General features: G+C 39.7%; 2 protein-coding genes across 4 annotated transcripts; both read right to left on the bottom strand.

The window, feature by feature from the left end:
* Nucleotides 1–1272: 1272 nt before the first annotated feature.
* FBXO4 (F-box protein 4) lies at nucleotides 1273–9058 on the bottom strand. Of its 3 annotated transcripts, XM_085567800.1 has the most exons (7): nucleotides 8834–9058; nucleotides 8493–8728; nucleotides 6661–6881; nucleotides 5588–5663; nucleotides 4891–5069; nucleotides 3979–4154; nucleotides 1273–2922 (listed from the first exon to the last, which is right to left on the bottom strand). In XM_085567800.1, exons 1-7 carry the CDS (start codon nucleotides 9056–9058, stop codon nucleotides 2833–2835), a joined length of 1203 nt encoding a protein of 400 aa, XP_085423926.1. In that variant the 3' UTR covers nucleotides 1273–2832. The 3 variants fall into 3 exon arrangements, 1 of the variants encoding a protein (XP_085423926.1); XR_014951609.1 differs by lacking the exon at nucleotides 8834–9058 and having other exon boundaries at nucleotides 1273–5069; nucleotides 6828–8757; XR_014951610.1 differs by lacking the exon at nucleotides 8834–9058 and having other exon boundaries at nucleotides 1273–5663; nucleotides 6828–6900; nucleotides 8493–8757.
* RIMOC1 (RAB7A interacting MON1-CCZ1 complex subunit 1) lies at nucleotides 9019–12549 on the bottom strand. The gene is made up of 6 exons (XM_021552014.3): nucleotides 12446–12549; nucleotides 12203–12303; nucleotides 11670–11813; nucleotides 11148–11279; nucleotides 10782–10896; nucleotides 9019–9448 (listed from the first exon to the last, which is right to left on the bottom strand). Exons 1-6 carry the CDS (start codon nucleotides 12513–12515, stop codon nucleotides 9153–9155), a joined length of 858 nt encoding a protein of 285 aa, XP_021407689.1. The 5' UTR covers nucleotides 12516–12549; the 3' UTR covers nucleotides 9019–9152.
* Between the last annotated feature and the right edge of the window lie 13989 nt (nucleotides 12550–26538).

Below are 26538 nucleotides of genomic sequence, written 5' to 3'. Positions count from 1 at the left end.
AAAATCACAGTACACACCAAAGTAAACAAAGCCCCAACACAAACAAAAAACTTCACATTCAGTCAAACAATGCCGGGAAGTGGACTGAGGACTTTTGGCCTCCACCTCACCCCAGAATTTCACCAGCCTCCCACCTCCACACACCCCAATAAATCTAAATGAGCTTAAACTAATAATAAATAAAATGAAGGACTATATTCATGAAAGAAATTCCACTAACAGAATGCACCCAAGTAGTCTTAGACTCAAAAGATAGATAAATATATGCACAAACTGTAACCCTAACTGGCAGGTTCTAAACCTCCCCCTCACTCCTAATGATTACTCAACTTCTCCCAACTGGAAGCCTTCACCCTCCCCGGCCCATTGCCACACTGTGAGGTGCTCTTCCCTCAGCCAGCCCCCCAGCTTGCTGCACACAGAGTCACTTGTTTGAAGTACTAAGCCCCCCTTGGTCAGGCACCTACTTCCTCCTCCTGCCCAAAGAGGAACAACCCCTGAACTGGTGGCCACACACTCAGTGGGTCTCCAGTTAGGAGTCTCTCGCCTTGCCTGCAAGGGTCCTACTTCCCTAGACTCCTGGAGCTCTCCCTGTGCTTGTTTTAGGGAACCATCCTCCAGGTCATCTCAGTCAGTGGAACTCCCCTGTCTGGGCCCCACCACGTGCGCCAGCTTCCTGATCAAGGGTCCAGCGATGTCCAGCCCCTTCCAGCCAGCCGCCCCAATGCCTGTCACTGCAGCTCAGACCCTGGTCCTGGAGGCCTTTCTGACAAGTCAGAAAATTGTCCCATCCAAAACCCCAACTCCGCTTCCTTCGCTACTTGGCCAGAGGCACCCCTGAGAGCCCCAACCCTGGAGGAGTGGGAGCCTATGTGGGCAAGGACGGCAAAAAGGAAGCACTCCCCCTTCTCCCACTCCCAGGGTCCCTCGGGATACCACACTCACTCGTAACTCCACTCGCTTGCCTCTTTTCCCGGCCAGGCTCCTCTTGGAAAACCGGAACCACAGTATTCAGAGGTTCACATTTGCTTCAAGAGTCCACTCTAGCTTTAAGTTAATCTAACAGATGTTCTTTCAGAAAAATTACATACTCTACATTATCCTAACAATTTGAAATTACAGTGCGTTATCTTAATTAAACTGGTAACATTCAATAACCTTGTTCATTAACGACTATTGATGACAATGGTAATTTGTTATGACAGTGTGACTGCAGTGTGTGAGCACATGTGGACACATGTAAGGGGTTAACACATTGGAAGACTCTAAACATCATTCTTTAAGTAAGTATTTATTCCTTATGAAGAAATTAGAAAAAGGATCTTCCATAATCCCTCCATACATAACACAGAATCAGGTTGCTGCATTCAATCCCCTACATATAGACCACTACGAAATTCATGTGATTAGGAGAAAAATCACACACACCCAGTCACAAAGCATGGAATTCTACCCCAAATATTCATAAATCCATTGTGTCTGCTCTATTTTAAAGGGCAAAACAGACATACATTATTAAAAAAAAAGAAAAGGACAAAGCACAGAATTTTCATTGGTGTGTCCTAATATATGCAAAAATTGATTACTTGCACATAAAGATGAAAAAAATTATATATACTTTCTAGTTCATTAAAATTCCCAAACATCTTCTCAAATTGAATTGTTTCTGACATGGCTGTATTGATCATCACCCAAGTATCCCAGATGGAGAGTAGTTACAGCTGTACATGCACTATGCAATCATTTATCTAGGTACCAGGAAAACATTGTGAGACACTTGAATTTCCATGATGATAGGAGAAAGGAAAAAAAAAAAAAAGCCAAGAATAAAGCAAATAAATGCCCTGGCAAGAAATCCAAGTGAAGCTTCTGAATATTCACCCAATAATAACAACATGAAAAGGTGGACGACGATAAATATCCTGAAAGACATCAATATGGAAAACACAATTCCAGCTTTAAAATGGTTCTTTGCTTTTGATAAAATTATTTGCAACTGTGTAGAAAATTTCATGACAGGCGTAATTCACATCTGCAAATGGCCACAACTGTTTGGGAAACTTGATAGTCTAAGTGTGCAATGAAGTTCTGAATTAACCTATTTAACATTTGTTCATAGAATCAGAGGCATATCCAGTTCAAGATAATGATTTCAGTGCAACAGAAAGCTAAAGATGGTGAAGTCTGTTGTGGTTGGTTAGTAAGTAAGATCACAACAAAGAAACAACAATTCATATGCAGGAATTTGCTTCTAAGAAATTTGGTCTGGGTTGAAAATTCCCCCCACTATTTTTTATCTAGGCATTTTTTCTAGAAAGATACAGGGGAACTCACTTTTCTGAAATCAAGAGTTACTGTCTTTCTGTCAGCCTACTGTACAACCTATAGTATATTTTCTTTGGTCAGGAAGTGTCACTGTAAAGATCTCCACTGAATGTATTTACTAAACGTATGATAAGGCTGTGCTGATAAATTAATACAGTATTACATATTTATTTATAGAAGATATTAGACCAGCAGATATATTGGAAAAGATGGTACTCGAAAGGCCTCTGGTTGAAATGAGAGAAAAATAACAAAACAAAACACTCAGATTGTCTCTCCAAATCACTTCTTTATCGCAGCTAGAATCGAAGCAATCCAACTTGTACTTCTCATTGAGGACTATAGTTGGAATATGTTAAGGATTTGAGTATGCGCAGTGAAACATATGCAGGTTTGCCTTATTAGTTTTCCCATCTGACAGTACTCTTGCCAGAAGGACAAGATTCTTATTTCAACTGAAATAGAAAATACCAAAAGGTTTATACAGTGCAACAATGCCTAATCCTACTACTGAGCACTTTTATAATTTGCTTCTTCCAAGAGCCACTCAATTCCATTTAGCAATCCACCTAAAGTTGCAGCTACAGTGTCCTGCATCTGTGAAAATTAAATTAAAAGAAAAAGTTAATGTATTAGAGGTAACAACTAACAGGATCTAACAGGATCTTAATATCACTCTCTATCTGTAAAGTCAGAAACACTCATATAAAATCTAAATTTTTATCACTAGTGTAAAGGTCACTTAGACAAAAAAAGGTTTTACAGGAGTAAGAAAACAAATTAAAAAAAACTCCCTCATGTTAAGAAAGCTTTCACTCTTAGTAGCAGAGTGAATTTGTTTCAATTTACTCTGGTACTAAGAGTATCAATTCACTCTGATACAATCATTTCATCAGCACAGATGGCAATCCACTTGAAAAATGTTTTTGTTACTCCTAAAGCAAAAATGCTGCGAGCTTTAGACTTCTATGCATATCATTAACACTCAGATTTTGTAATATCCCATCCAGTTATATTATTAGACTATTATAAATGGTATGTTTTGTAAAAAGCCTATGAACATTTTCCTTACGAAAACAAAGAAATTACCTCAAATCAGGATTTTTTTTTTTTCTGATTAAGTTATTTCTCAGCTACAGAACATCAACAAAAATTAATTCTGTGTGGCTGAACCAGGGTGATAGATACTGCGCTTGACAAATATAAAAACAGGTTCAGGACCTCACATTCTAGGTAGAAAACTGATCTGTCAAAATCTGAAGACATCAAATCAACTGAGTGACAGTGAACAGTCTTTTAAAAATGTCACAAAAATCTATCTTGTGTCCAAGCCTGTGATTCAGGAAATTTATATTTAAATGAACTGAATCTTCCTTACTCCCTTCAAGACCATGATTTGTCCTTCCTAACATTCTAGTTCCAGCTTAAGTCTCTTCTGTGCTTTTGGGCAAGTCACTTAGCTCCTTGTTTTCAGACAGGCTAATAATTCATCTTGTAGCACCAGAGAAACAAGATATTTCACTTAAATGGAAAACTTCTGTACTAGTGTTGAAAGCTGCACACTCGGTTAGGTAGGTATAGTTAAGGAAACTGAGAGCCTAAATTAAATTTAAACCACAGAGAAACAGAAAATAAAGGTTTAAGAGTAAGTACCATCCAGGGCTGATGCAGCAGATTTAGTTGCAACTGATGTGCCACATAAACACATGGAATTCTTTTCACACCAACGTGAGACACACAGGACAAAATCAGCAGAGGTCTGTTCGGAGGCCCAAGAGCTGGATCTATCATTGCCAAAATACGAGCCAGCTCCTCCTGACGATCATGCTCTAAGAAACAATATTTAATATATGAGTCTTAAGTATATGCAAAAACAAAGTGTTTTTGTTTTGTTTTGTTTTTGAGAGGCAATTAGACAGAGGACTAGAAGGGGTAAATGATCTTGTTCTGCTTAATACAAGACTTACCTGCCTTTATGTTACACAGATACTGATGACATCAAGATGTTAAAGATGCCCATACATTCTACAGGCAGCCTATTTCAATCCTAGCATCCCTACTGAATGTACTTTTCTCTTAGTGTACCCCTTCAAAGTTTTTTGCCTGTCTCTGACATAGCCCTCTTCCTCCATTCAAAGCTGATGAATGTAAAGACAATTACCATAACTGTTAACTGGATTATCATCTTACAGGACTAAACTAAACTAATTGCATTTTTTACTGGTTTCCTGGTGAAGGTTGTTTCCATAGCACAAACAATGTATTTTCAAGTTTCCCCCTATACATACCTGTGGGTTTTTGTTTTTTTTTTTTTAACCCATGTAATTTCCCACATGTAATTTAGATAGCAACTATATCAGTATGTGCCATAAAGAAAACAAGGAGCCACAATCCCTAACATGTTGATGGGAGAATGTCTAGAACGGGAGATCTCTTCAACATGGTAAAACGTAAAGAAATAGCATATTTTGAAAGGATCAGAACATGGATTTTGATGTGTTGTATGGTCTTTGTAATCTAATACTCCAGCTATTCACAAAATATAAATAAAGAGAAACCCCTTACCTCTATGAGCTTCTGCATTAGCAACATAAATGAATCCATCAACTACTTCGCACACCTTCCTCACTTGAGCTATTACACTGTAGTGCATGGCTTGCTGGTTCCCTACTGTGCTGTTCTCTTGGTAAAACATCCTATTCACAGCAACAGCTTGCTCTTCCCTTGCTCTCCTCCTTTCCACACTGAAAGGTATTTCAGTAGTCAGGTTAACTGAGAATGCCAAAACAGAATCTTGAAATTTCATCTACGTGGTGCAGGAAAGGGACAGGAAAATGGGCTAGGCCAGGAAAATGGTTTAATTTCTCCCTGTCCCCTCCTGCCCTCCTTTCTTTCTGAGGGCACAAACAGAGAAGGTTGGCAAACTGCAAGATGTTTATGAAAATACACTCCAGGATGAGTTCATAGAGTGTTTCAAAAGGGACTTAATCAAGGGATTAAGAGGGATAGAAGCACCTGTAATGTACCTGTTGTATACCTTTGGTATATATACTGTTTGGAAAAGTTTTATTACTTCCATGTGAAAGCTTAGGGGTTGAAAAAAGAAAGGAAAAGCAAAGGCAGGCATTCAAACTTCAATTTATAAGGAATATCCATGCATGAGAAGGTGCACATGAAAGTCACATGAAAAGAATATCAAGAAAAGTCTGAAATAAATCAGAAACTGTACTTTTCATTTGGTGGAGAACAGATCTTATCTTACCTCGTGGTGGAATACAGTGTCACAATATTGAATTTTTGATTGCTGTTAAACTGAAAACTGACACCTGATCCAATTCCTACAAGGAAAAAATGAATCTATGAGATTACAACTATTTGGCTACTGAATACAATTAAGTGGTAGTTCAAAAAATTCCAGTGGTGCCATAAAATGAATATATTCAAACCTAGATATTGCTGTTAGGGGTGGCAGATTTACTATTTTACAATTAAACTTTATGCATGCTCCAACTGACAAGACTTTTAGTTTCATTAAAATCTAGTCAATGGTATTAAAACCATTTTTGTATTTCTGATTATTAGAGTTGAACCTAGAAATTTAAATTAGAAATTTGTATTTATTAGCTGAAACTGGCATAGAAAAGGCTCCAGTCTGCTTATGACAAGCTGCATTGAAAAGGACATATGAGAGAAGTAAAAAACCCACTAAAAATAATTGCCATGCTTCCTATAAATTTAATTATTTGAGTTCTGCTGTGATTAAATAACATTAGTTAAAAAGTAACACATTTTTGTCTCTGGCTTGGACATAAGTCAAATTAGACATTCAAAGCTACTCTTTTAAACATTAAAAAAAAAAAATCTCTCACCTGCTCTTTTAACTCTTCTAAGTAAAATTTACGTCATTTGATACCAGAATACTGAATCATATAAGGATCAGCTTTGAGTTCCTGTGTAAAATTACAAATGTGGTTTTTAGCCACTTACTGCAAGCAGCACTGAAAAAAAGGCCTGTCTGCATTTATTGAACACAACAGCAGCAGTAATATGGAATTTTGAATGAAAATAGAAGTACAAGGAACAAAATTATTCTTCTGACAATGTCCAAATTTAATCATAAATTCACTAAAGCTATAAGTTTGTCCCAAATGTTCACTGCATTTAGCCTTCTGAACAAATCAGAGAGAAAACGGTTTCAGGTTTTTTTTTACCATGATACTACTGAATTTTAAGGATACAAAAAAAATCATTCCTTTTCTTCATTTCTTCCTCAAAGTTTTTTTGTGTTATATGTATTTACAAAATAAGGAAGCTAAAAGCCAAAACCACCATTACCATGAATTTGTCTATGAGGTAAACCAGCTACCAGCAGAATTTCTGGGCATGTCATCATCTTTTGTACTAAAGAGTTGTCCAGCTCTTCCAAACCTGGCCCAAACATAGCAAAGCGAGGTTCTGCCTGAGTGACCAGTGATTGCAAAAAGGAAGTCACAGTCCCATACCGGGGACGGTTCGATTTCCAACTTCTTCTGCCCTGCGGACAGCTCCTTTTATATCTGTTTAAAATAGATGCAACTAGAAATTAAACATAAAATACAAAAGAGGTATTAATCAAACAAATTAAGTCCCACACTTCTTATGCTTTTCTACTGGTACAACTCAAAGAATAGGTCAAAAATTATAAAGTTCCAAACTGATGGTTTCAAGCACCAGTACAAAGCAGACAAAGCATCAGTTCTTTTGACATCTGAATACTGACTTTTTGGACCTCAGTACACTTCTATCTACAGATCTTTCAGTTTACTTGAAAAAAAAATAAAAATAATAAATTCCCCATCCTCACTGAATACACAATATAGGTAAAATAACATCAAAGCAGAAGTGTCACATGAAAAGTAAAATTTTAAAAGTGAGCCTTTTGAGTGCATTTTAAACCCTAATTAAACTCTTTTGTGTTTATAACAAGTAACCACCTGAAAAGAAACATTCTCCCTGTAGGTAGAGAGCATGCAAACTGTGAAAGGAAACAAGTGTTTCCTGCAAACTTACATACTCATTTGGTGTGGATGCTATAAGGCATGGAAAGACTGCTAATTGAGGGGAAGGAAAAACAGTCAGATGCTCTAGAGCAGCAGCTTCAGTTTGCTTCTGGAGTCATGGTAGGCTGCTCCTGAACAAATCTCTTCAAGGAAGCATCAAATGTGGGCTGCTTTATACCCACGCTGAAATGTTTCAGTTTAAATCAGCAAAACCGCCAAGTGCACGCAGACACAAATCAGTGACAGGTGGCTTCAAATTGGCGGTTCAGACCTAAACAGATTTAAATCCAATTTCAAAATCAGTCCATAGTTTGCACATCAAATTCTGAGTGTACTGTTCCCACCTGTTAAAAGGGGATGAAGGGCACAGAGATTGCAGAAGTTAATGCACTTACCACAAAGCAACATGTTAAGGACCACCTTTGGAAAATGTAACTGCAAATAAATCAAAAATCCCAAACAAATCCACAGACCACCACTGCAAATCAAAGGAACTGAATGAAGTTTAGAAAAGAAATCACCACAAACTAGCTTAAGTGTTCTTCTCAGTCATCCAAACATATTTATTGTGTTGCTATGTTTTTCAATATACTACCAGAAACCGGTCTTCGTCTTACAGCCTTTGACAATCAGACCTAAACCAATACAGCTTGTTACTCTGTGCACATTCCGTGCACTTTTTTATTATTAGGTCTTCCAAATAAGATAAAAAACAATGAAGATCCATTTCATTTGCTGTAGCTCAAAGACTTCTTCGTACTTTTATGAAAATAACTGCTGTGGCACTGAGAGCAAAGAACACTTCTTTACCAAGATCAACAGTATGCAGTATTTCTGTGCTACAGTAGACTGACAGTTTACAAAAACCTGTAATTTTTTATAGCATTAGCCTTGTGTTTTTTACAATGTTTTATATTCCTGCTGAGTTCCAAACAGAAAGAGCAGACCAGACCATGGAGCAACAAGAAATTGTATTTCCAAAATAAACAATAGATTTGAGACACATCGAAATTTAAACAGCAACTTACAACAGAGCTTTACTTCTGTAAATATGGAACGCGCCTGTGGGCTGAATATTACTGCTGTAGGCACACTTGAAGTCATGTAGGAGAACATGGAGATACTTACACTGCCATGTAATCATACAGTGCATTGCCGCTGACCTCTGAAAAGGCTTTTTTAAAAATCTCCTCGTCTGGAAGTGATTTCCAATCAACAGATGTCCAAGAGGGGAGATCCCGCAGGAGAAAGTATCTCCATAACAACGGGTCTTGCACAGCTGCCCTCCAGTAACAACTCGTGCTTCCTAAGCGGCACAAATCTTGGGGCGAGAGGAAGGACATGATGTTCAGCTGCACGTCGATCTGAAAACCATTGAGAGCAGCGGTTTAACGGAATTCAGCAGCGAAGGCCGGGGTGGGACGCGGCGTTTGCCCCCTCGTCCCCCCGCGCCAGCGGGCCCGGCTCACCGGCAGGCTCTGCAGGAGGCTCACTCCCGCCGCGCCGCCCGGGGCCGCGGGCCGCGGGGCGGGCGCGGAGCCGGCGCGCCCGCGGGTGCCGCGCAGCCAGCGCGCACCGCGGCCTCCAGCCCGGCCCCGCGCGCCTCCGCCGCCGCCGTGGCGCCCAACAGCGCCCCGTGCACCGCAGCCCGGAGTCCGGGGAATGCGTGGCTTTAATGCAACACAAGTATACATTTCAGTTGGAAGGAAGAAAAAGAAAATAAGGCAGTGACGAAGACTGTGCTCTTATGCCACAGGTTTTCTTCTAGCACAGACAGCGCAGTGGATCTTAGCTGTGGGATTTCACAAAGCAATGCAGCATTTGTTTTGCAGTTGCCGTGTTCCACCCTTGACCTTTTAAGGGTCCCTCACATACAGCCACATACTTTGTTAACATGTTTCTCCCTGTTTCTTGGAAATCCAGCGATATGCTCTGGGATCTGCTGTCCAGGTCACTGCCAGACACAGGGTCCATTGACTCAAGGCTTTCCTGCTTCCCTTCCACTGCTCCACAGTGTTTCAGTCTCCAGTAGCACATTTCTCCACTGTACATCATTGCCAGTAAGTGAGTGTCACTAAATATACCTGCAAAAATAATTTAGATCAAGTACTTCAGTCTTCTGCTATAAGAAAGTATTAACACAAAAGTAAGTATTAACATTAAGTATTAACACAAAAGTATTAACGAGCTTGTTAATTCTTTTTCAGTAACAATGGGGAAGAAAGTTCCAAAAAGACAGTATAAGTATATAATTATATAAATACATAATTCCCAGAAGAAAACCATGGATCAAGACCATGCTCATTTCTCTGCACAGTTTGACCCTCCTTAATGTTAAAATATTTTAAGACTGTCGTATAAATATTATTTCTATAATTTTGTTTGCCTAATTATCTCATAAGAATTTCAGTATCTCTTTACAGCCTCTTTAACACAGGCATGACTGTACATATTTACTCTGGAGTATTTCTGTGCCTCCCACAGGTTTAAGCCTAAAAGATACTGTCTGAGGTCATCTTAACTTAGGTGAACCAGCAGCAGCTTTATTAGCATTTGAATTCAAAGGCACACGTGTGTCTTTCACCAAAAAAAAAAAAAAATCCTGCTAAATAAATCCACAATCTGACTTTACATTACGGAGCTATATAACCGTAATGTCACTTTCAGATTACGTTAAACAAGAAGGTGCTGCATATCCTGCTACAGTCAGAGTAGAGGTGTTTTTGAGTGTGCTCAACGTGGACATCATGTTCTTAGCACCAGCTGGTCTACCTCACAAATTCCCTGCTGCTGTATCACCCTACCTGCATCACACTGATGCAGCCTAAGATCCTCCTAGAAACACTCAATAGGAATGAACTTTACATAAAGCTACATAAAGTGGTGACAGAGAACATTTGCCAAATCTAACCAATTCTGCTTATAGTTTTACCTGTGAGAAGTCTGTAATTGTGTTTGTACCTGTGCTGTCCTAGAGCTAAAAGGAAACATCAATATGTGAACCTCTGGCACCCTCTGCAGTCACGTTAGTGCCTTCAACGTCTGTCAGCTGTGAACTGGATGGTTCACAATAAAATACTGTGTACAAACGCTGCCACTGTAAAACACTACTGTCCATCAAACACTCATTGCCTCAATTCACCTCACTCCAGGAACACCCATAAAACACCAGGAAAATGAGCACTGACACCTCCTAAAATTCATGAGTCAAAAAAGAAAAAAGCGGGGCCACTCTTGCCTGCTTATTTGCCTCATTTATTATCTTCTTGTTCTAAAAAGTGTTAAGTCTTGAACATAAACTAGGCCAAACAATAAAAACACACAAAAATTGAAGCAGTTTCATTTCATAAAATGAAGCAGTTATTAAATAAGAGTGGGTTAAAAGGTTTTTTGGAGTTAGTTTTTGGGGTTTTTTACCTTCACTGAGTAATCTAGCTGTGTCTTTATCTTGAAGTGAGATATCTTCATCTAGCTGAAGAGGGCATCTAACGCTAAGCATCTTCATCAAGTACTGAACTCCATCATTAAGACACTGAGTACAGTTAAAAATAAGGAAAAAATAAGTTCTCGTTAAATTAATGATATGCAGCAATACTTCCTATGAAGCCCCAAAATCCCAATTAAAGAAAACAAAACAAAACAAAAAAAAAAAAAAACCAAACAAAAAAAAACCAAAAAAAACAAAAAAAAACCAGAACAAAAAACCCAGCCACATTTTAAAAGTGACCAATCAAACTTTAATGCTGTATTCACAAGTTCATAGAACATTTTTATGTCCTTTACCTTTTTAAATGTGGCAACATTTTCTTGTAGCCATTCACCCCTTTCTTTTGCTGTGTGGCAATACATGTAAAGCAGGGCTCCTTTTCTCCAGTAGAGACATTCTAACAACTCTGCACCAAGAAGGTCGATGGGCTGAAATAAAATCAAACAAACTGGTCTAACACAAAAATAAACCACCTGAACTACTTATAAGCACTGGCACACATGCAAACACTGCATAAATCTCGTACTTCAGGGACTGTGTTTGACATCAACAGAGACAGAAGCCTAGCCTAACCTAATATTGTAGGTCAAATAGAAGTGTTAACTGCCTGTGGAATCATGAAATGTTAGCAAGATAAATTCTGAGCTCGCAACAAGGCATTTGAAACAATATTTTCAGTAATCACTATTTAAATACCAAAGAGACTTGAAAATGTTTCAAAATACTTTAAATTCTGCCCATCAAAAATACAAACACTATGTCCCATTCCAGACTTTTCATTTTTAAATAATGAAATAATTCACCCTCTGACTACTCACTTCTTTTATGCTGCATTCCCTCACTAGGTCTTCTGGTTCTGAAAGAATGGAAATAAGTTCTTTAAGTTTTTGCAAGGCAGATTCTTCTGGAAAATCTTCATCCACAAGCTGGTTTTCCTCAAAATATGTAATGTCTAAGACAGCCTATGAAAACAAGAACATATACAAAATTGAAATGCTACCATCAAAATAATCAAATGGATGTGTGTTGACATAGAAAAAAATGTTAGTTTATAAAACATTACAATTTGAAGGTATTTTTTAACATCTAGTTGACCAAATGTGCAAGTTAGAAGTATTGAAGGATTAGTGATGGTGACTATCAAGCGAAATCCCTTTCTGTCCCTAAAGTAACAGCATGAACGACTCCAAGTCATCCAAGTCAAAAGCAGTTCTGTGCTTCACAGATGCTCACCACACACCCCCAAATAATCGAGCTGCCTTTCTGCCCCACCCTCCTTTTTTACACCAAACCGTCTCCCACTCCCTACACGCATTTTCTTGAGAGGCAGTTTGATGTCCGTAACAAATACCTGGGTATAGAGCTGAAAAAGCGTGGAAGGGTGTTCTTTCCCTTCGTTGCAGAGGTCCTTCAACTTGTCCAGATTAGCAGAGCCTTTCTCCAAGAAGGTATCTGAGGGAAGAACACAACGCTCCCTTAGCACCGATGAGCACCGGCCAGGCTCTGATGCTCTCAAGCGCACACGCCGTTTGCCAAGATGCCCTGGGGGCCGCCCGCGCCGCCACCCCCGGTCCCCTCGCCCCCGGCCGCTCACCGCGGGCCCCGGGTGCGCCGAGCCGCCGGGCCAGCGCCGCCACCCGCGGCCGCAGCGCCGCCGCCGCCATGGCCGCCCCGCGCCGCCCTCCGCGCAGGCGCAGCGGCGCGGGCCGGGGGCCGGGAGCAGCCCCGGGCAGCGCGGGGCGGGGGGCGCGGAGCGGGGCCGGGGCCGTGCCGTGCCGCGCCGGGCCGTGCCGTGCCGGGCCGTGCCGTGCCGGGCCGTGCCGCGCCGCGCCGCGCCGGGCCGCGCCGGGCCGTGCCGGGCTGTGCCGTGCCGCGCCGTGCCGTGCCGCGCCGTGCCGCGCTGGGCCGTGCCGCGCCGTGCCGGGCCGCGCCGCGCCGTGCCGCGCCGTGCCGCGCCGGGCCGTGCCGTGCCGGGCCGCGCCGTGCCGGGCCGCGCCGGGCCGTGCCGGGCCGGGCCGTGCCGCGCCGGGCCGCGCCGCGCCGGGCCGCGCCGCGCCGTGCCGTGCCGCCCGACCCCACGGGACACCCGGCCCGGGACACCCGGCCCCCGATCCGGCCGGACACCGCCAGCCCTGCTGTCATTGTTGGCTGGGACTGCAGTTTTGGGCTGGTGTGGCCCTGAAAGCTCTTTGATAACAGAAGGGTCTGGCGTCTGCAGTGCCGGTCCATCCCCCAGGGAGAGACCCTGTGTTTCAGAATTTACGGAATCAATTTACAGTCAATTACAATCATTTTTGGAAAAGACCTCTGGTTCCAACCTATGACCGAATATCACAATGTCGACCAAACCATATTACTGAGTGCCACGTCCAGTCTTTCCTTAAACAGTTCCAGGGACAATGACTCCACCACCTTCCTGGGCAGCCCATTCCAAGATCTAATCACCCTTTCCGTGAAGCAATTTGAAACAATGTTTTGTGAAGTGTTTTGTAAAATGCTTCGCGGAACAGTCTTAAATCCAACATAGATCGCCCATGGCACAGGATGAGATTATTTCCTCTCTTCCTGTCTGGTTGCCTGGAGAAGAGGCCAACCCCACCTGGCCACAGGCTCCTTTCAGGCATTTGTAGAGAGCGATAAAGTCACCTCTGAGCCTCTTTTTCTCCAGGATAAACACCCCCAGCTCCCTCAGCTTCTCCTCACGGGACTTGTGCTGCAGACCCTTCCCCACGTCCATTGTCCTTCTCTGGACTTGCTCCAGCACCTCGATATGTTTCCTGAGTTGCAGGGTGCAGAGCAGGATTTGAGGTGTGGCCTCACCAGTGCCCAGCACAGGGGGACAATCCCTGCTCTGGTCCTGCTGCCACACCATTGCTGAGCCAGGCCAGGATGCCATTGGCCTTCTTGGCCACCTGGGCACACCCTGGCTCATGTTCAGCTGCTGTCACCAGCACCCCCAAGTCCTTTTCCACTGCAAAAATTTGACTGCGGTTTTGCCCCTATCAGTGAGTGCTTTCCAGCCTCACTGCAAATTAGGTATTGCCCATAAAACAAACTGAAACAGAGGCAGCAATGATCAAGCCCACACTTACTTTTCAATAAATGGGTTTGGTTTTTTTTAACTACATTTTAGCATTTAATTACTTAAAATGCACAAGTACAAGAGTAAAAATACATTAAATAATCCTGAAATGAAATACCTTTGATTAGAGAAATGAAGCACTTGCTCCAACATTTTGTCCAGCTTTTAATAATACTCTTTATGAACTTGATAAATAATAAAGGAGTTTGCATATATGAAGGGTAAACTAAGTTTTCCCTTTATTTTTACCAACATCTTCCTACCATGTGAAAGTCAGTCATCAAATACTTTGTGTTGTCTAGTTATAAAAGTGCTAAATTTTATGGTATTGTTTCCCTAGCCCTCTCCATATTTTTACCTACCTGGAAAAAGCTAATACCTCAGTGCCTATTCTAGTAAAGTAAAACAAACTCACACAATATTGAGAATTTTGTCAACTTGAATATTTTGAAAGAATAATTGACTAAAGACCTTTTCCCATTTTGAGGTCATATGCTGTTCATTCTGTCACTGTCTATGTTCCACCAAAGTACCTAAAAAAAACAACCAGCCAACCAACTGACCAATCACTCACCAAGCCTCCCCATCCCTGCATCCCCCAAAAATAAATTGTCATTTACTGGAGTACTTTAGAAGTGAAAAGCTGTCTACTAGCAGGCAGAGTTATTTTTGCTGTTATCTGTCTTATGTCTTATGAAAGAGTTGCCAAACACATTAAATACAACAACAACAACAACAAAAATATAACCGAAAAATAAAAATTATGTTTTCTTCCCAAAATGGTTTGATTTATAGAAGAAATCATTGTTTTGATTGGATGTGTATTGTTGTTCATTCCTGCATAGTTGGTATTCAGATACAAAAATATTCTGGTAGCTAACCTGTGAGGGAAGGAGATGGTGCTTCATGCCTTAAGTAAAATACAGCACTTTCCATGTTGCCAGCTTTGGGACTGAAAAAGAGATTGTGAGATTGAGACATCCCCTTCTTCAGATCCTTTGTTTGCTTGGTCCTTACTTCTCCTCTTCAATCCCCAGCTATGATTTAAGTGTTGCTTTTTTTCATACCTAGTCAAGTGGGCAAGTGCATCAGCCCTTCATAGTGAAGGAGATGTCACCAGCCTTCAAGATTGTCTCCTGTAAAAAAAAAAAAGAAAAAAATTAAAGACCCCCAAACAACCTAAACCAGAACAAAACACCAAATGGTTGTATGTTGACTCATCTGCTAAAGGAAGTGGTATTTTTTCTTCCTGTGCTTCAGGCACTGCTGCAGCTTACTTTAGTTGTATCCATTTTCAAAAGTATTTTTATATATGAAGTGACTGTTTTTTCCCAGAAACTGTTATTCACTCTTTCTGTAAATATCCAATGAAATTTGTTTTGACCTTATCAGTTGCTGAAAGATGTGTGTTTCTGTTAATTCCAAGCTGGTAAAAATAGAAGCTGCTACAAGGGTTAAAAAAGGTGGTAGCACACAATTCTCTTGGAATATTTGTAGTGTTTGTTTTTTTTTTTTATTTTCCCCAATTTGATTTTTATTATGAAATGTGTAAGGGAGCAGAAGACCTCTCTAGAGGCAGTTTTCTTGGCATTTGTTTCTCTCATACCCTACATACTCCCACTGGGAGCTGGTTTGTGAGCAACAGAGATGACAGGACTTCTGGGCAAGTTAACTGAGAGCTGCAGAGCCTGGAAGAGGGTTGAGGGGCTGAACCAGTGTGGGGTGCTGCCTCCTTACTGCAATTGGCAAGCCTTCACCCCAGGCAGCCTCTGCCTCTCTCCTGCCTGGACTGGGCTCTGAACAGCCTCGTGCCCATCCCTTCTCCAAGCTGTATTCCCTTAGGCACCCAACCCCCAAGCTCTGTTTTGAAGTTTATGGAGCTGCTGTGCCTGCCTTTTCCTCACACCATGCAAAGTGCACCAGTCTGAAAAGATTGGTGAAAGACAAGGTGTCTGATTATTTGAGGAAATGGTGACCTCAATTGCCTTATTTTTTGCTTTTGCTTAGAACCTGTTTGAATGAAATACCTGTCTGTCAGATATTTCAAGGAGAGTGGACTAGTTTAGGGTTTGCTGAACCTCTCACCATTCTTCTCAGAGCTTGGGAAATGTAGCATTCAAATTTCTAGAGCTTCACATGAAGGTGCATCAAATATTTTTCTGAATATTTATATGTTTAAAAAGAAACTGAGTGACATCATAAATTATGTTGAAGCAAAAAAATGTTTCACTTCATATTCGAGGGAACAGTTATGATAAAATGATCTCTGGTGGGGGAATTCAGGTGGGATTTGTGCTCTTTCAGTGCCTAGCACTACCTGTTTTAAGGCTACTGTTATCAATATGGATAAGATGTTTGCTATTTAAAGACATGCTCTGTTCCTAAACTGATGGAAGAATAATAGGAAGGGTACTGTTGTGTGTCAACAGTGTGGTTGATGGAAGAGGGAAATCTAGAATGATTTTGTCCTTCAGGGGAAATTGCCACTACAGTTCTCCTGAAATTTTGGGTTTGTATATAAATGTATCTCTATGTATATGTGCATGTATATAAACATGGTGTAAATATAAAGTGGATGCTGTACATTGCTACATTGGATTCTGTAGCTTCTTTTCTTCCAAACCACATGCACTTCTTGTCCTTCTGGTGTGTGTGTGTAAATGTGCATTCTGCTAGAGAACAGGCTGGTTGTACTGATACGCTTGGGAATTTTTTTGTCCTGTGGTATTCCATCAAAAAAATTGCTAACTGCCCTGATATATGTAGCTGTGAAACTGGGCTAGCCTGACATCTCCAAATACCTGAAAACTTGGAACATACTCTGCTTTAGTAACTCTAGGACATTTATTATTTATATTGAATGTTAAAGAAACAGTGCTTAAACACAAGAAAGTTGTTCCTTTGTGTTTTTAATATTATTTAAACTAGGGAAATATCTTTAGCTTTAATCTAAAATACAATATCGTCTAAGAAATGAAGATTTGCACAGCAGCAATTGATAATTTTTTTTATTATTAGCAGCTTCAGGATCTTTAGAATTGTGCAAATTTTCTGGAACTGTGACACTTAAAATAGGTAATATTTATAATAATCTCATATGAATTCTTGGGGAAAGTATCCAAGAGAGGAATTTTGTTGGGTTCAAGTGAACTTTATGTTCAAAGAATCACAAAATACCTCAGGCTGGAAGGAGCCCATAATGATCAGCAAGTCCAACTCCCTAATGTCCAACCTGAACTTCCCCTGGTGCAGCTTTGTTCCGTTTCCTTGTGTCCCGATGCAGGTCACCAGAGAGCGGAGATCAGCACCTTCCTCTCCTCTGCCTCCCTGTTCCTGGCTAGGAGAGTGCAGATTCCTGTGAGGTCACCCCTCAGCCTTCTGACTGCTGACTATTTGGATCTCTGGAAAGAAAGCTAACTTGCTTCTAGCAAATTAGTCCTCGACCAGATGTTATAAAGCCTGATGATCACTGGATTTCTTAATGCTTGCTTTGTTTATAAATTGACTCCTAATGTTATGGGGGGAAAAAAATAGGGGGGGCGGGGAATGGTTGTGTGGAGGCGGACGTAGGTAGTAATGGAAAAAAAAAATTGAATTAGAGACATAGAAAGATTAGATCAGACCTGATCAGACAAGACTCAGAAATTGTTAGATTTATTCCTTACCTGGCAGATGCCTGACAGTTTTACAGTCTGTGATCAAAATTTGTGTTTAAAATTAACAAGGACAGTGTCATGGATGTTCTTACAGATGTATTTGGCTAGTTTGAGTTTGTAGCAAATAAAGCAGCATAGCATGCTTCATGACCTGTAGAAAATGGCAGAAGTTATATGACTGTATTTGGTACAGCATCTTAGAATGACATGGAATTACTATGATTTCAAAAATAAGTATTTGTCCTTATTTTGCAAACATGAATAATTAGTTGAGGAGTACAAGAAGAGTTGGTTTTAAAAATACTTGAGTAAAGCTAAATTTATTAAAATATATATTTGGTCCTCCACTTGTTTTTCATCACTGTATTATTTGAAGTAGATACTTCTGTTATTGAATATAAGCATAATAAATATTTGTATTTATGCCTAGAAAATATGAAACAGAGGTATTTATTTACTGTACTTTAGCTTAATGTGGTTGTTGTAACTAATAATAACTCTAATATATCTGACGGTCAATAGTATGGTAATCGCCTTTCAGACACCCTTCACCTTCAGAAAAGGAGATATACATTCTGCCTCTTTTGCTTCATGGCTTTGCAATTATCAGGGAAGGAGAATAAAACTGCAATTTATTCATAGTAGTGCTGAGGAAGTGGAAAATCATTACCAAACATTTCCTTCATGTCTGTGGGATTAAGGACTATGAAATGATTTCCAGAATCTAGACTCATATGCAATAATATTATGGGATTATTCATAATGTCATTATTAACGATATTATAAAGGGCAGTATCTAATTCAGTCATCCCTCTTAAAATTGGGCTGTGTAGTCTGAAATATATCCAGGTGAGATCATCTGATATTCATATTGTCCATGCCAAATGTAAAATCAGAGAATAAGGGTGATCTGTAATGGAATTTTACCTTTGTGTCAATAGATGTGAAATATATTTATTTTGGAGAGGCATATGAATGCCAATGATTAGAAATTGCTGGTGTGTCATATTTCTGTTTGTCTGATCTTACATGGCTGTTCTTTGATCTACCTGCTTTCTATTTTGTTTATCGTTCAAGTGGTGCCCTGACAAAATATGAACCAGCTGATTTCTTACAGCCTGCCACTGGAACAATGTGGAACTGGATTTGAAATAGGTTCTAACCATAGAAGGTAATTTAGCAGTTTGCTATCTGGTTGTTAGAGCGGCATGCACTGATCTTTGGTCTTGGAACTGCTGTCTTTTAAAGTGACCTCCCTAGAAGAGGGGAGCATTAAAAACTGACATATAGGAACTTCTTGCTGTTTGAGGGAGATCTGAACTAATTTATTTTTAGAAAGGAGTCATAAATCTTCTGTACAATCTTCTATAAGTAATTAAATGGTTTCTTTTCAACAGGCAGGGAAATCTGGGTTTGTCTGTTACATGGTTAATGAACAAAGAATGGTGTGTACACTGTATGCCTTCATCTAGAGGAATGCTGTGCCTGTCATGTCTCATTTTTTACCTTCTGTCAGTGTTGGTCTGGGAGAACTTGCTTACATAAGTCTTCATCCCAATCTCCAAATGTTACAGATCACTGTGTTTGTAATTTATGGTATTATTTCACAGTCAACTTACAGCAAACACAGAAGTAATGTTTTTTGGTCAAACACTTTTAAAAAACATGTTACTACATGTTCCCATCTTTAATTGTATTAATTATAGAGTCTAGTGTGATGGTTTAGTTTGCATCATCAGCTCTCTTGTTTGACTGAATGCTGCCCATTTCTTGACAGACCTAGTATGTAGCTGAATTGTCAAGCTGATGTCTGAATATCTTTAATATGTGTAGCATTCCCAAATAAAAAGAGAATCTTTATTTGGAATTTAATGAATTTTTTTGCCTTTGTATGAGGTTTTATACAGATAATTCCCTTGGATCATAGCAAAATTAAATCCACTAATTGGGGTGTTGTATTAATCTATGTAGCACTTAGCACTGAAACTTTTCTTGCTCTTCTGAGGTTTGTCTTGAGGGCAAAAAAACAACCAATCAACATTCCTGAAAGGATCATGCAATGGATAAAAATAAATTAATAAAGTGTACTTGAGGTGTACATGAGACAGGTGTCATGCCTTAGTCTGGCAAGCATTACTCTTAGAGGAAAATTAGTTTAATCAGCTGCTTGGGTCTCTTGACATGTTGTCCCACTCTCTATAACACTGACTTTTAAACTGTGTGTACATGATTGCATCAGATTAATGTGGCTGGAAGGCTCATCTGTGTTAAAAGCCTCCTGACCCCTCTTCCAGTACTACAGCAGGATGTTCAGCTGTGCAAATCAGTGCACTGCCCTTGCTTGAGCAAGAAGTCCATGTTTGTTGTATGTTAGATGTGAAGGAGAATGTGAGGTGTCTGTGGTGTTCTGGTTGGTTTGCCAGAAGTCTGCTACCTGTGAGTGCAACTGCCAAGAGTACCCTCTTGAGCCTATGGTCAACTAAATACCCCATCTTCTGAAGTCATGAGAAAATAAATACAAACATACTGAATTTGATGACCTAATCTTGTCAAAGGTAATTCCTCTGTTACAGTGTGCAACTGTTGAAGTGGCGAACTATGATAATGATAAGGTTTTGCCCTTTGAGGTAAACGAAAAATTCAATGCTGTTGACCAATGTTCTGATTCCTGTTGTGCATAACTTGCAAGCTAAGTGAAATTCTTCAAGTGATTGCTTGAACTTATTAACAATATAAACGTGCTACAAGAAAAACCTATCATGTTTATCATTTGGATAAATGATCTAGTGATGTGAATTATACATTCTAAAATAATGTGGGGGCCTTGAGTCCTTTTTGCCATTCCCATAACAATTAGTTTCAATCCAGTCTTACTGGTTACCTTTGCTACCTAATGTTTTCTATGCCAAACTTGCTACAGAAGTAGCACTTCATTGGTGCCTGCTAGTTTTAAGTGAGAATGGGCATTGATACTGAGAAGACAAATGTCAAAGACCTCGAAGCCATTTGTGTTAGAGAGTTCAGCAGGGTGCCACGGGGTGTCACCAATGCACTCAGTACAGTCCAGCTTTTAACCAGCACATCTCATGGAAGTGATGTCAATGTGAAATGATTGTGTTTACTGAAACTGCAAAACTCGAAAACCAGAGCATGGAAATCTTCATCAAACTGGCCCCTAAAACAAACTATCAGGATCTCTGATGAGATGGTCAGATATGGTGAAATTGAGAGCAAGAAACCAAAGAGCTTTGCAACAAGCAACTCTGTGCTTTCAAATGCAGGGAATCTTCTGCTTTGGCTTAGCAGGCTTCAAACCTCCTTCTGAGTGTGTACTTGTAGAATCAGTTTTAAAATCAGGCAGATTTACTTTACCAAAACCAGGGGATAGCTGAAGGAAAATATGATACTCTAAGACTCAAGGATTCTAAGAGGCCATTTAAAAAGATGGAGAAGTGAGTTGTAGGAGTTCATTTTAAACCACTTTCCAAAAAAATTAACAGCAAAAGTTTCATATTTTTTCATATATCTTGTGTGCAAGTTCTTATATTTCTTACTAATTCTGTTAATTTGCTTGTGACTGAGAAGTGAAATGTCACTGTAAAGGGCTGTCTGCTTTTAGACATGCAAATTTTGGATTGTTCAGAATACTAACCAAGCCATTGAGAAGCTGACCACTGTAAGCGGTTCTGACCTCCAGACAGCTGCCCCTTTTGCAGTTGGATGGACTAGAAGAATTAGGAAAAACAATTAGCATCCAAACCAGCTGGAAGATGGATTGTCACTTGTTTTTCTTCAGTGCATGCATTGAATTTTCTCCCTTGTCAATAGATGATAAAGTAATTACAAGGCCTTAGACTACATGCATGAGTTTGTGTGCTAGATTCTTGTAGACAAGAAATGGTGCTTTCTAATTAAGCTCCACACCCATGAAATAGATGGCAAAGTCCGAGTTTCAAAGAGGAAACCACAGTTGCAGGTGAAACCTGCTGACCAGGCAAGTGTTCCCTTTCTTAATTTACAGCTCTGGCAGCTTGGCCTTGTAGACTTACTGTATAGCACTAGCAAGGTGTGGAACAGGGTGTGTGCATATGATCTGTTTACTGAGTGCAACCTCTGCAAAAGAATACCTGCATAATCTTATTAGGGCTCTGTATTCATGCTGTATGTTATGTAGTAAATAGAAGGAATAAAATTGGCTTACTAGCAGTTTTACAAAGTTTACTTCTGTTCTGTTTTTATGGTACATTCTGTTGCTCTTGAGGCTTATTTGAAAGAATGCTCTGCGGCTTATTATTGTAACATTATTGCAAAATCCAGAAAAGCCTGTTACAGTAGTGCTACCAAACATGAACTGACTTGTCGTGAGACAGCTGCTCAGGATTCCTGTTTACAGTTTCTTGTTTCTGCAGCCACTTTTTCTATATTTATTCTTACAGCACAATTGGTATGGAGTGTAAAAAATCCCATTCTTTCAGTTTGATCAGAGGGTGTGGGTGGAAAAACTTTCAGATTCTGTTGCATTCTTGCACCAGAAAATTCATGGCAAATGTGAGGAGTCAGAAGGTAGCAGCATTTTCTGAATAGGCATTTATACCATCCTCCACAAATATCAAATACACAAACATACAGAACTTGTGCAGCTGATTTGTCTGCAAATACATGCTGAATAGACATTTTGGGGTTTCCTCACTCCTGCTGCAAAGGAATGATAAGTTACTTATCCTTTCTCCAGAACTATTAGACATACTGGCTGTCACTGTCAAAGGTTATTGCACTTAACTTATTTAGACAAATTAACACCAGTTACTAAATGAGCAATATATAATGGTGAATAGAAGTGCCAAGGATCATGCTGAGTAACAGACTCTGTATTTATGTCTAAAAACCAAAATTCACCTCAAGTGATGTATAATTAGACCTTGTAAGTACTGTGGTTTTGAATTGAGATGCAGCATTTGCAATGGGGAGAAAGTTTGAAGTTCTGCCATTTTTTAATACTACAAAATTGCAGTAACTACTCTATTGTTGATTTAACTGCTGATATTTCAGTGCTGTCAAGGTTAATAATTTGCTGCGGTAACTTAATTCTCAAATTTTGCTGAGTATAAAATATTCAGCGGCTTCTAAAAGTTCTGCACAATTGCTTATCTTACCTTATTACAATGATATGATAGTCTGACCAGATACAGAACATAATTTATATGAAAGTAGGGCATTCTAACCAAAATGTGAGTCTGGTATAAGGAAAAATGGACAAATATGAAACTAACAACAAAAAACTTAAAAAAACCCCTTAAAATCCTAAGATTGTTTTTCATTGTATAGAACTTCTCATACAGTTAGTGAGGTTTTCTGTTTGTTTGGTTTTGATTAATTTTTTTTTGTTCTATTTTAATTTGTAAATTAAAAAAAATCTTAATTAGTTGACCTCTAGTATCCTACTGCAATTTTCACTGTAACAAAAATATTTGAGGACTTACTATTATCTGCTCAAAAAGTCCTTCATGGATAAAGAACTGCTCTTGCCAAAGGGATGTTGGTTCTTCCTTATTATGCAGTTTCACTATCCTTTCATAATTTGTTATCCCTCTTTACCTTAAGCTTAGGACTATAAAAGAAAAGTTAACAAAGAGATTCCTCAAGAGGTTCAAGTGTTGTTTCCTTCAAAAAATCTTGGCTCTGTGCTTCTCTTATTTGCTTTACATTTTCATAACCATCTAGAAAATGGCTTTTAAAGTTTTGTTATTGTTTGTTTGTTTTCCAGTTTAATTTTGTCTTTGGTATTTATATATAATTATGTTTGAACTTACATTTGTTTAATCCCTGCTGACTTTCAACATGTATAGTTTTAATTAGACTTGTAAATATTAATTTTCTTTGTAATGACCTTCCTTTCACTGGAATCTTGTTAGTAAGTAAGTTGAACATTTAAATTCCTGTGCCTTCCTAGTGTGATCATTAGTCACGCAGGTAGCAGTTCTTTTGTCTTCCCCTAGTTATATATTCTGTAAGTGCTATGAGTTGATCTTAAAATTGTTGTATGTATTATACACAGCTCATAAGTATTTTCATATTCTCATCATATTTGTTATTGTTTAATATTTTTGGTGAGTATCACGAGTTTTGTATCCTCTTGTTGTTTGTTGTCCCTGTAGCACTCCACTCCCACAGGAATATGATGATGCCATGAAATAATGTTTCGATTTTTGTTGACTTGTCATCCCATGTCAAGGGAATCAGGTTTGTTGCACTTTTCAAAACAAGTTGCAAGTGCTCTTAAAGGAATAATATAAATAATACTTAAGTATTTTGAGTAATAACCAAAAGTACTGAAACACCGCACTCTTGTTTCAGAACTGGAACCTATTAATATGTTGAAGATAAGTTTAGGTGTTGTCTGTGTGTTCTAGTTGCTGCAGAGTTAAATGAGCTTTCCCTTCTCTGTGGCTCCATATATGGTTTTCATGCCACACTAACTGATTTTTCCTGTCAAGTTCCAGTGGGTCTGAAAGAAAGGTAAATTGCTAAGTTTTAATTAGCTAAAGCCTTGGTGAAGTATAAATTAATTTAAGGAAAAAAAAAATCATTGAGAAACAAAGTTCTTTACTTCAGAATTCTAGTTCTTCCCCCTGTGCAGGTAAATCAAACCTCTGAACTACCTGCTCACTCTTTGATGTCTTCTTTGGACAATATTATTTCACTGTATTGGTGTGCTGACTTTGACATCTTATGCTTGGTAGTAGTATAAGTAAGCTGGTGTTATACGGTGTATATAATGATTAACCTGTGGTAGCTCCAGAATGTCTACCTGCTGACTTGTTTTGGGCACTAAGGGTTCAAAACTCTAATTCGTAAATGCTGTTGAATTTGGAAAGTGTTTTGACTCACATTTACTGCAGTCATGTGATTTACTTCACTAAACAAAATAATATGTTGAAAAATTCTTAATCATTTCAGAGACCAGTTTTCCATTGGCTGCTTAGTTGTAGTTTTCATTGTGTGAAGAGCTTTCAGAAATCTTAAAAAGGGTTGATCTATTGTCCTTTCTAAGCTACTCCAGAAGAAATTATTTTATCTACTCTTACAGTAATTTTGGAACTTTTCTAAGCCAAAATAAAATGCTTACAGTCCAAAGCATGTGAACTTTGCAATTTTTTAAAAAAAATTGTATTAACATAATCTGTAGCACCTGATATGGAAGTTTTAGTTCATAAACTAATTTATGTAAGTAGGGTAACCAGTTTTGCATAATAGATGTTCCAAGGAGACATAAATACTCATCACTATACCTACTGCATGCAGTTAGCCCCCTTCCTTCAGTCTGCAAGGAGGAGAACTGCTGGAATCCCAAACAGTGCAAACTCCATGCAAAGTAAATGCCAGTTCGGTATGTAACTAATAGTCACTGCTGAGCGCTTTGATAAATTCTAAAGTGCACTCTGTTGGTTTAAAGGAGGATAACTTACTGAAGAGAATAAACTTTCTTTAGACAAGTTTTTCTATGTTTAGGGAAGTTTTGTCATGAAAGGAAACATGACTTAAGGAATTTACTTGTTTATACAAGATTTAGATAGAACCAACGTTCAGAAATCCAGTGAAACTTTTATACTAATGCTTAGTCCTGGAAAAATATAAGCTGTGCTGTTATTTTGGTTTTAGTTCATCATGTCCTGTAATTTGTAGCTGTTTTCACCTGGCACCATCTCAAACTTTACTGACTAGCTAAATATGGTGAATAACTAGAAAACTACTGAAAACCTTCACAATAGTCCCCACCACATTTCACTGCTATCTGCAAAGTTTGCCTGTTATGTGAACTATAAGTACAGCAACCAGGAATTTTCAAAGTGCTTGTATAGGAGAGTGGCATGCCACAGGCCACGGGCGACCAGCAGCAAGGCTGTACCAGTGTTCTGAATAAAACAGGCCGGTTCTGCAGGAACTCTTCATAGACCAGCAGCACACTCTGAAGACGTTGTTTTCCTTATAGCTTATCCTTCCGCATGTTGATTACCACAATGGCAAATCACAGTAAGGCTGGCAGCTGCATTGGAAACTGCCTGGAAACAAGACAAGGGTCAGCATGACCTGCCAGAAGTGTGACCTTCCATCATGTGCTTGAGGAGAATTTTTCTTTTCCTACCTCTAAACAGATTCTCACAGTTTTTCTGTGATTCCTTCTGTCGCATTGGACATCTTTAGGGCATGCACTGATCATTAGGGGTATTTTTAGGAAGTCTAAATAATAGACACAAAATATGTGCAGAGGCATATGTTTTGAAATTTCCTTCTAGCAGCAGCAAAAGAGCCAGCAGTTCACATCATGTGGCTGCTGCTTCAACAAATATACATCTATTCTAGTAACATTTTCCCACCCAAACATAGAGTCTCAGTGAGACCATGTGCTTTTTGGAGTCCGGGTCACCCTGAGGACTAGGCACTGAAAACTTAACCATTTAGGTTCTGCCCTTTGCTTAATTCTTGTGCTGCTAGTCTTTAGTCAGAAAGTGACAACACAGAAATTAAGCCACCTTAACTTTATGGGGGAATCGGCTGAGATGGCACATCTGAGTTGTCCATCTGTGGAAATCGTGGAAAGGAAAACAGGAAAAAAAGAAAGGAAAAGCTCTTGTTTTCTGAAGTGATTGTAACATTAACTCTGATGTGCCGCTGGTTGATACCGTTTGCCCACCTGCGTTTTGCGCGGGTTTTGTTGTTTTTTATGAACAAACCACGATGGACCACGATGACGATGGAATGGGGGTATCAGTGTAGCTACAGGAGTGGGGGCTGCTCCCTCCCGTGGGACAGCGCCGGGACGGGCTGCCTGTGCTCGGCGGGCGCGGGCGGCTGGACAGCTCTCCGGGTCCCGGGCGGGGCCGGCGGCCGAGGGGAGACGGAGCACTCAGCCCCCCGGCCCCGCTCGGCCGGCGGCCCCGCCTCGGGCGC

Source organism: Lonchura striata, chromosome Z (genome assembly GCF_050655825.1).
Source record: "Lonchura striata isolate lonStrDom1 chromosome Z, ASM5065582v1, whole genome shotgun sequence".
Lineage (NCBI taxonomy): Eukaryota > Metazoa > Chordata > Aves > Passeriformes > Estrildidae > Lonchura > Lonchura striata.
The sequence above is the reverse complement of the archived record's forward strand: the minus strand, read 5'-3'. Positions and strand labels throughout refer to the sequence as shown.

Coding starts and splice junctions, on each gene's coding strand:
- RIMOC1 (XM_021552014.3), bottom strand. CDS start 12,515: ATGGCGGCGGCGGCGCTGCGGCCGCGGGTGGCGGCGCTGGCCCGGCGG. Junction 12,304..12,445: donor CGGCGCACCCGGGGCCCGCG/GTGAGCGGCCGG, acceptor TTCTTCCCTCAG/ATACCTTCTTGGAGAAAGGC. Junction 11,280..11,669: donor GGGAATGCAGCATAAAAGAA/GTGAGTAGTCAG, acceptor ATTTTATTTCAG/CCCATCGACCTTCTTGGTGC.
- FBXO4 (XM_085567800.1), bottom strand. CDS start 9,058: ATGTATACTTGTGTTGCATTAAAGCCACGCATTCCCCGGACTCCGGGC. Junction 4,155..4,890: donor TAATGCAGAAGCTCATAGAG/GTAAGGGGTTTC, acceptor ATTGTTTCTTAG/AGCATGATCGTCAGGAGGAG. Junction 2,923..3,978: donor TGCTGCATCAGCCCTGGATG/GTACTTACTCTT, acceptor TAATTTTCACAG/ATGCAGGACACTGTAGCTGC.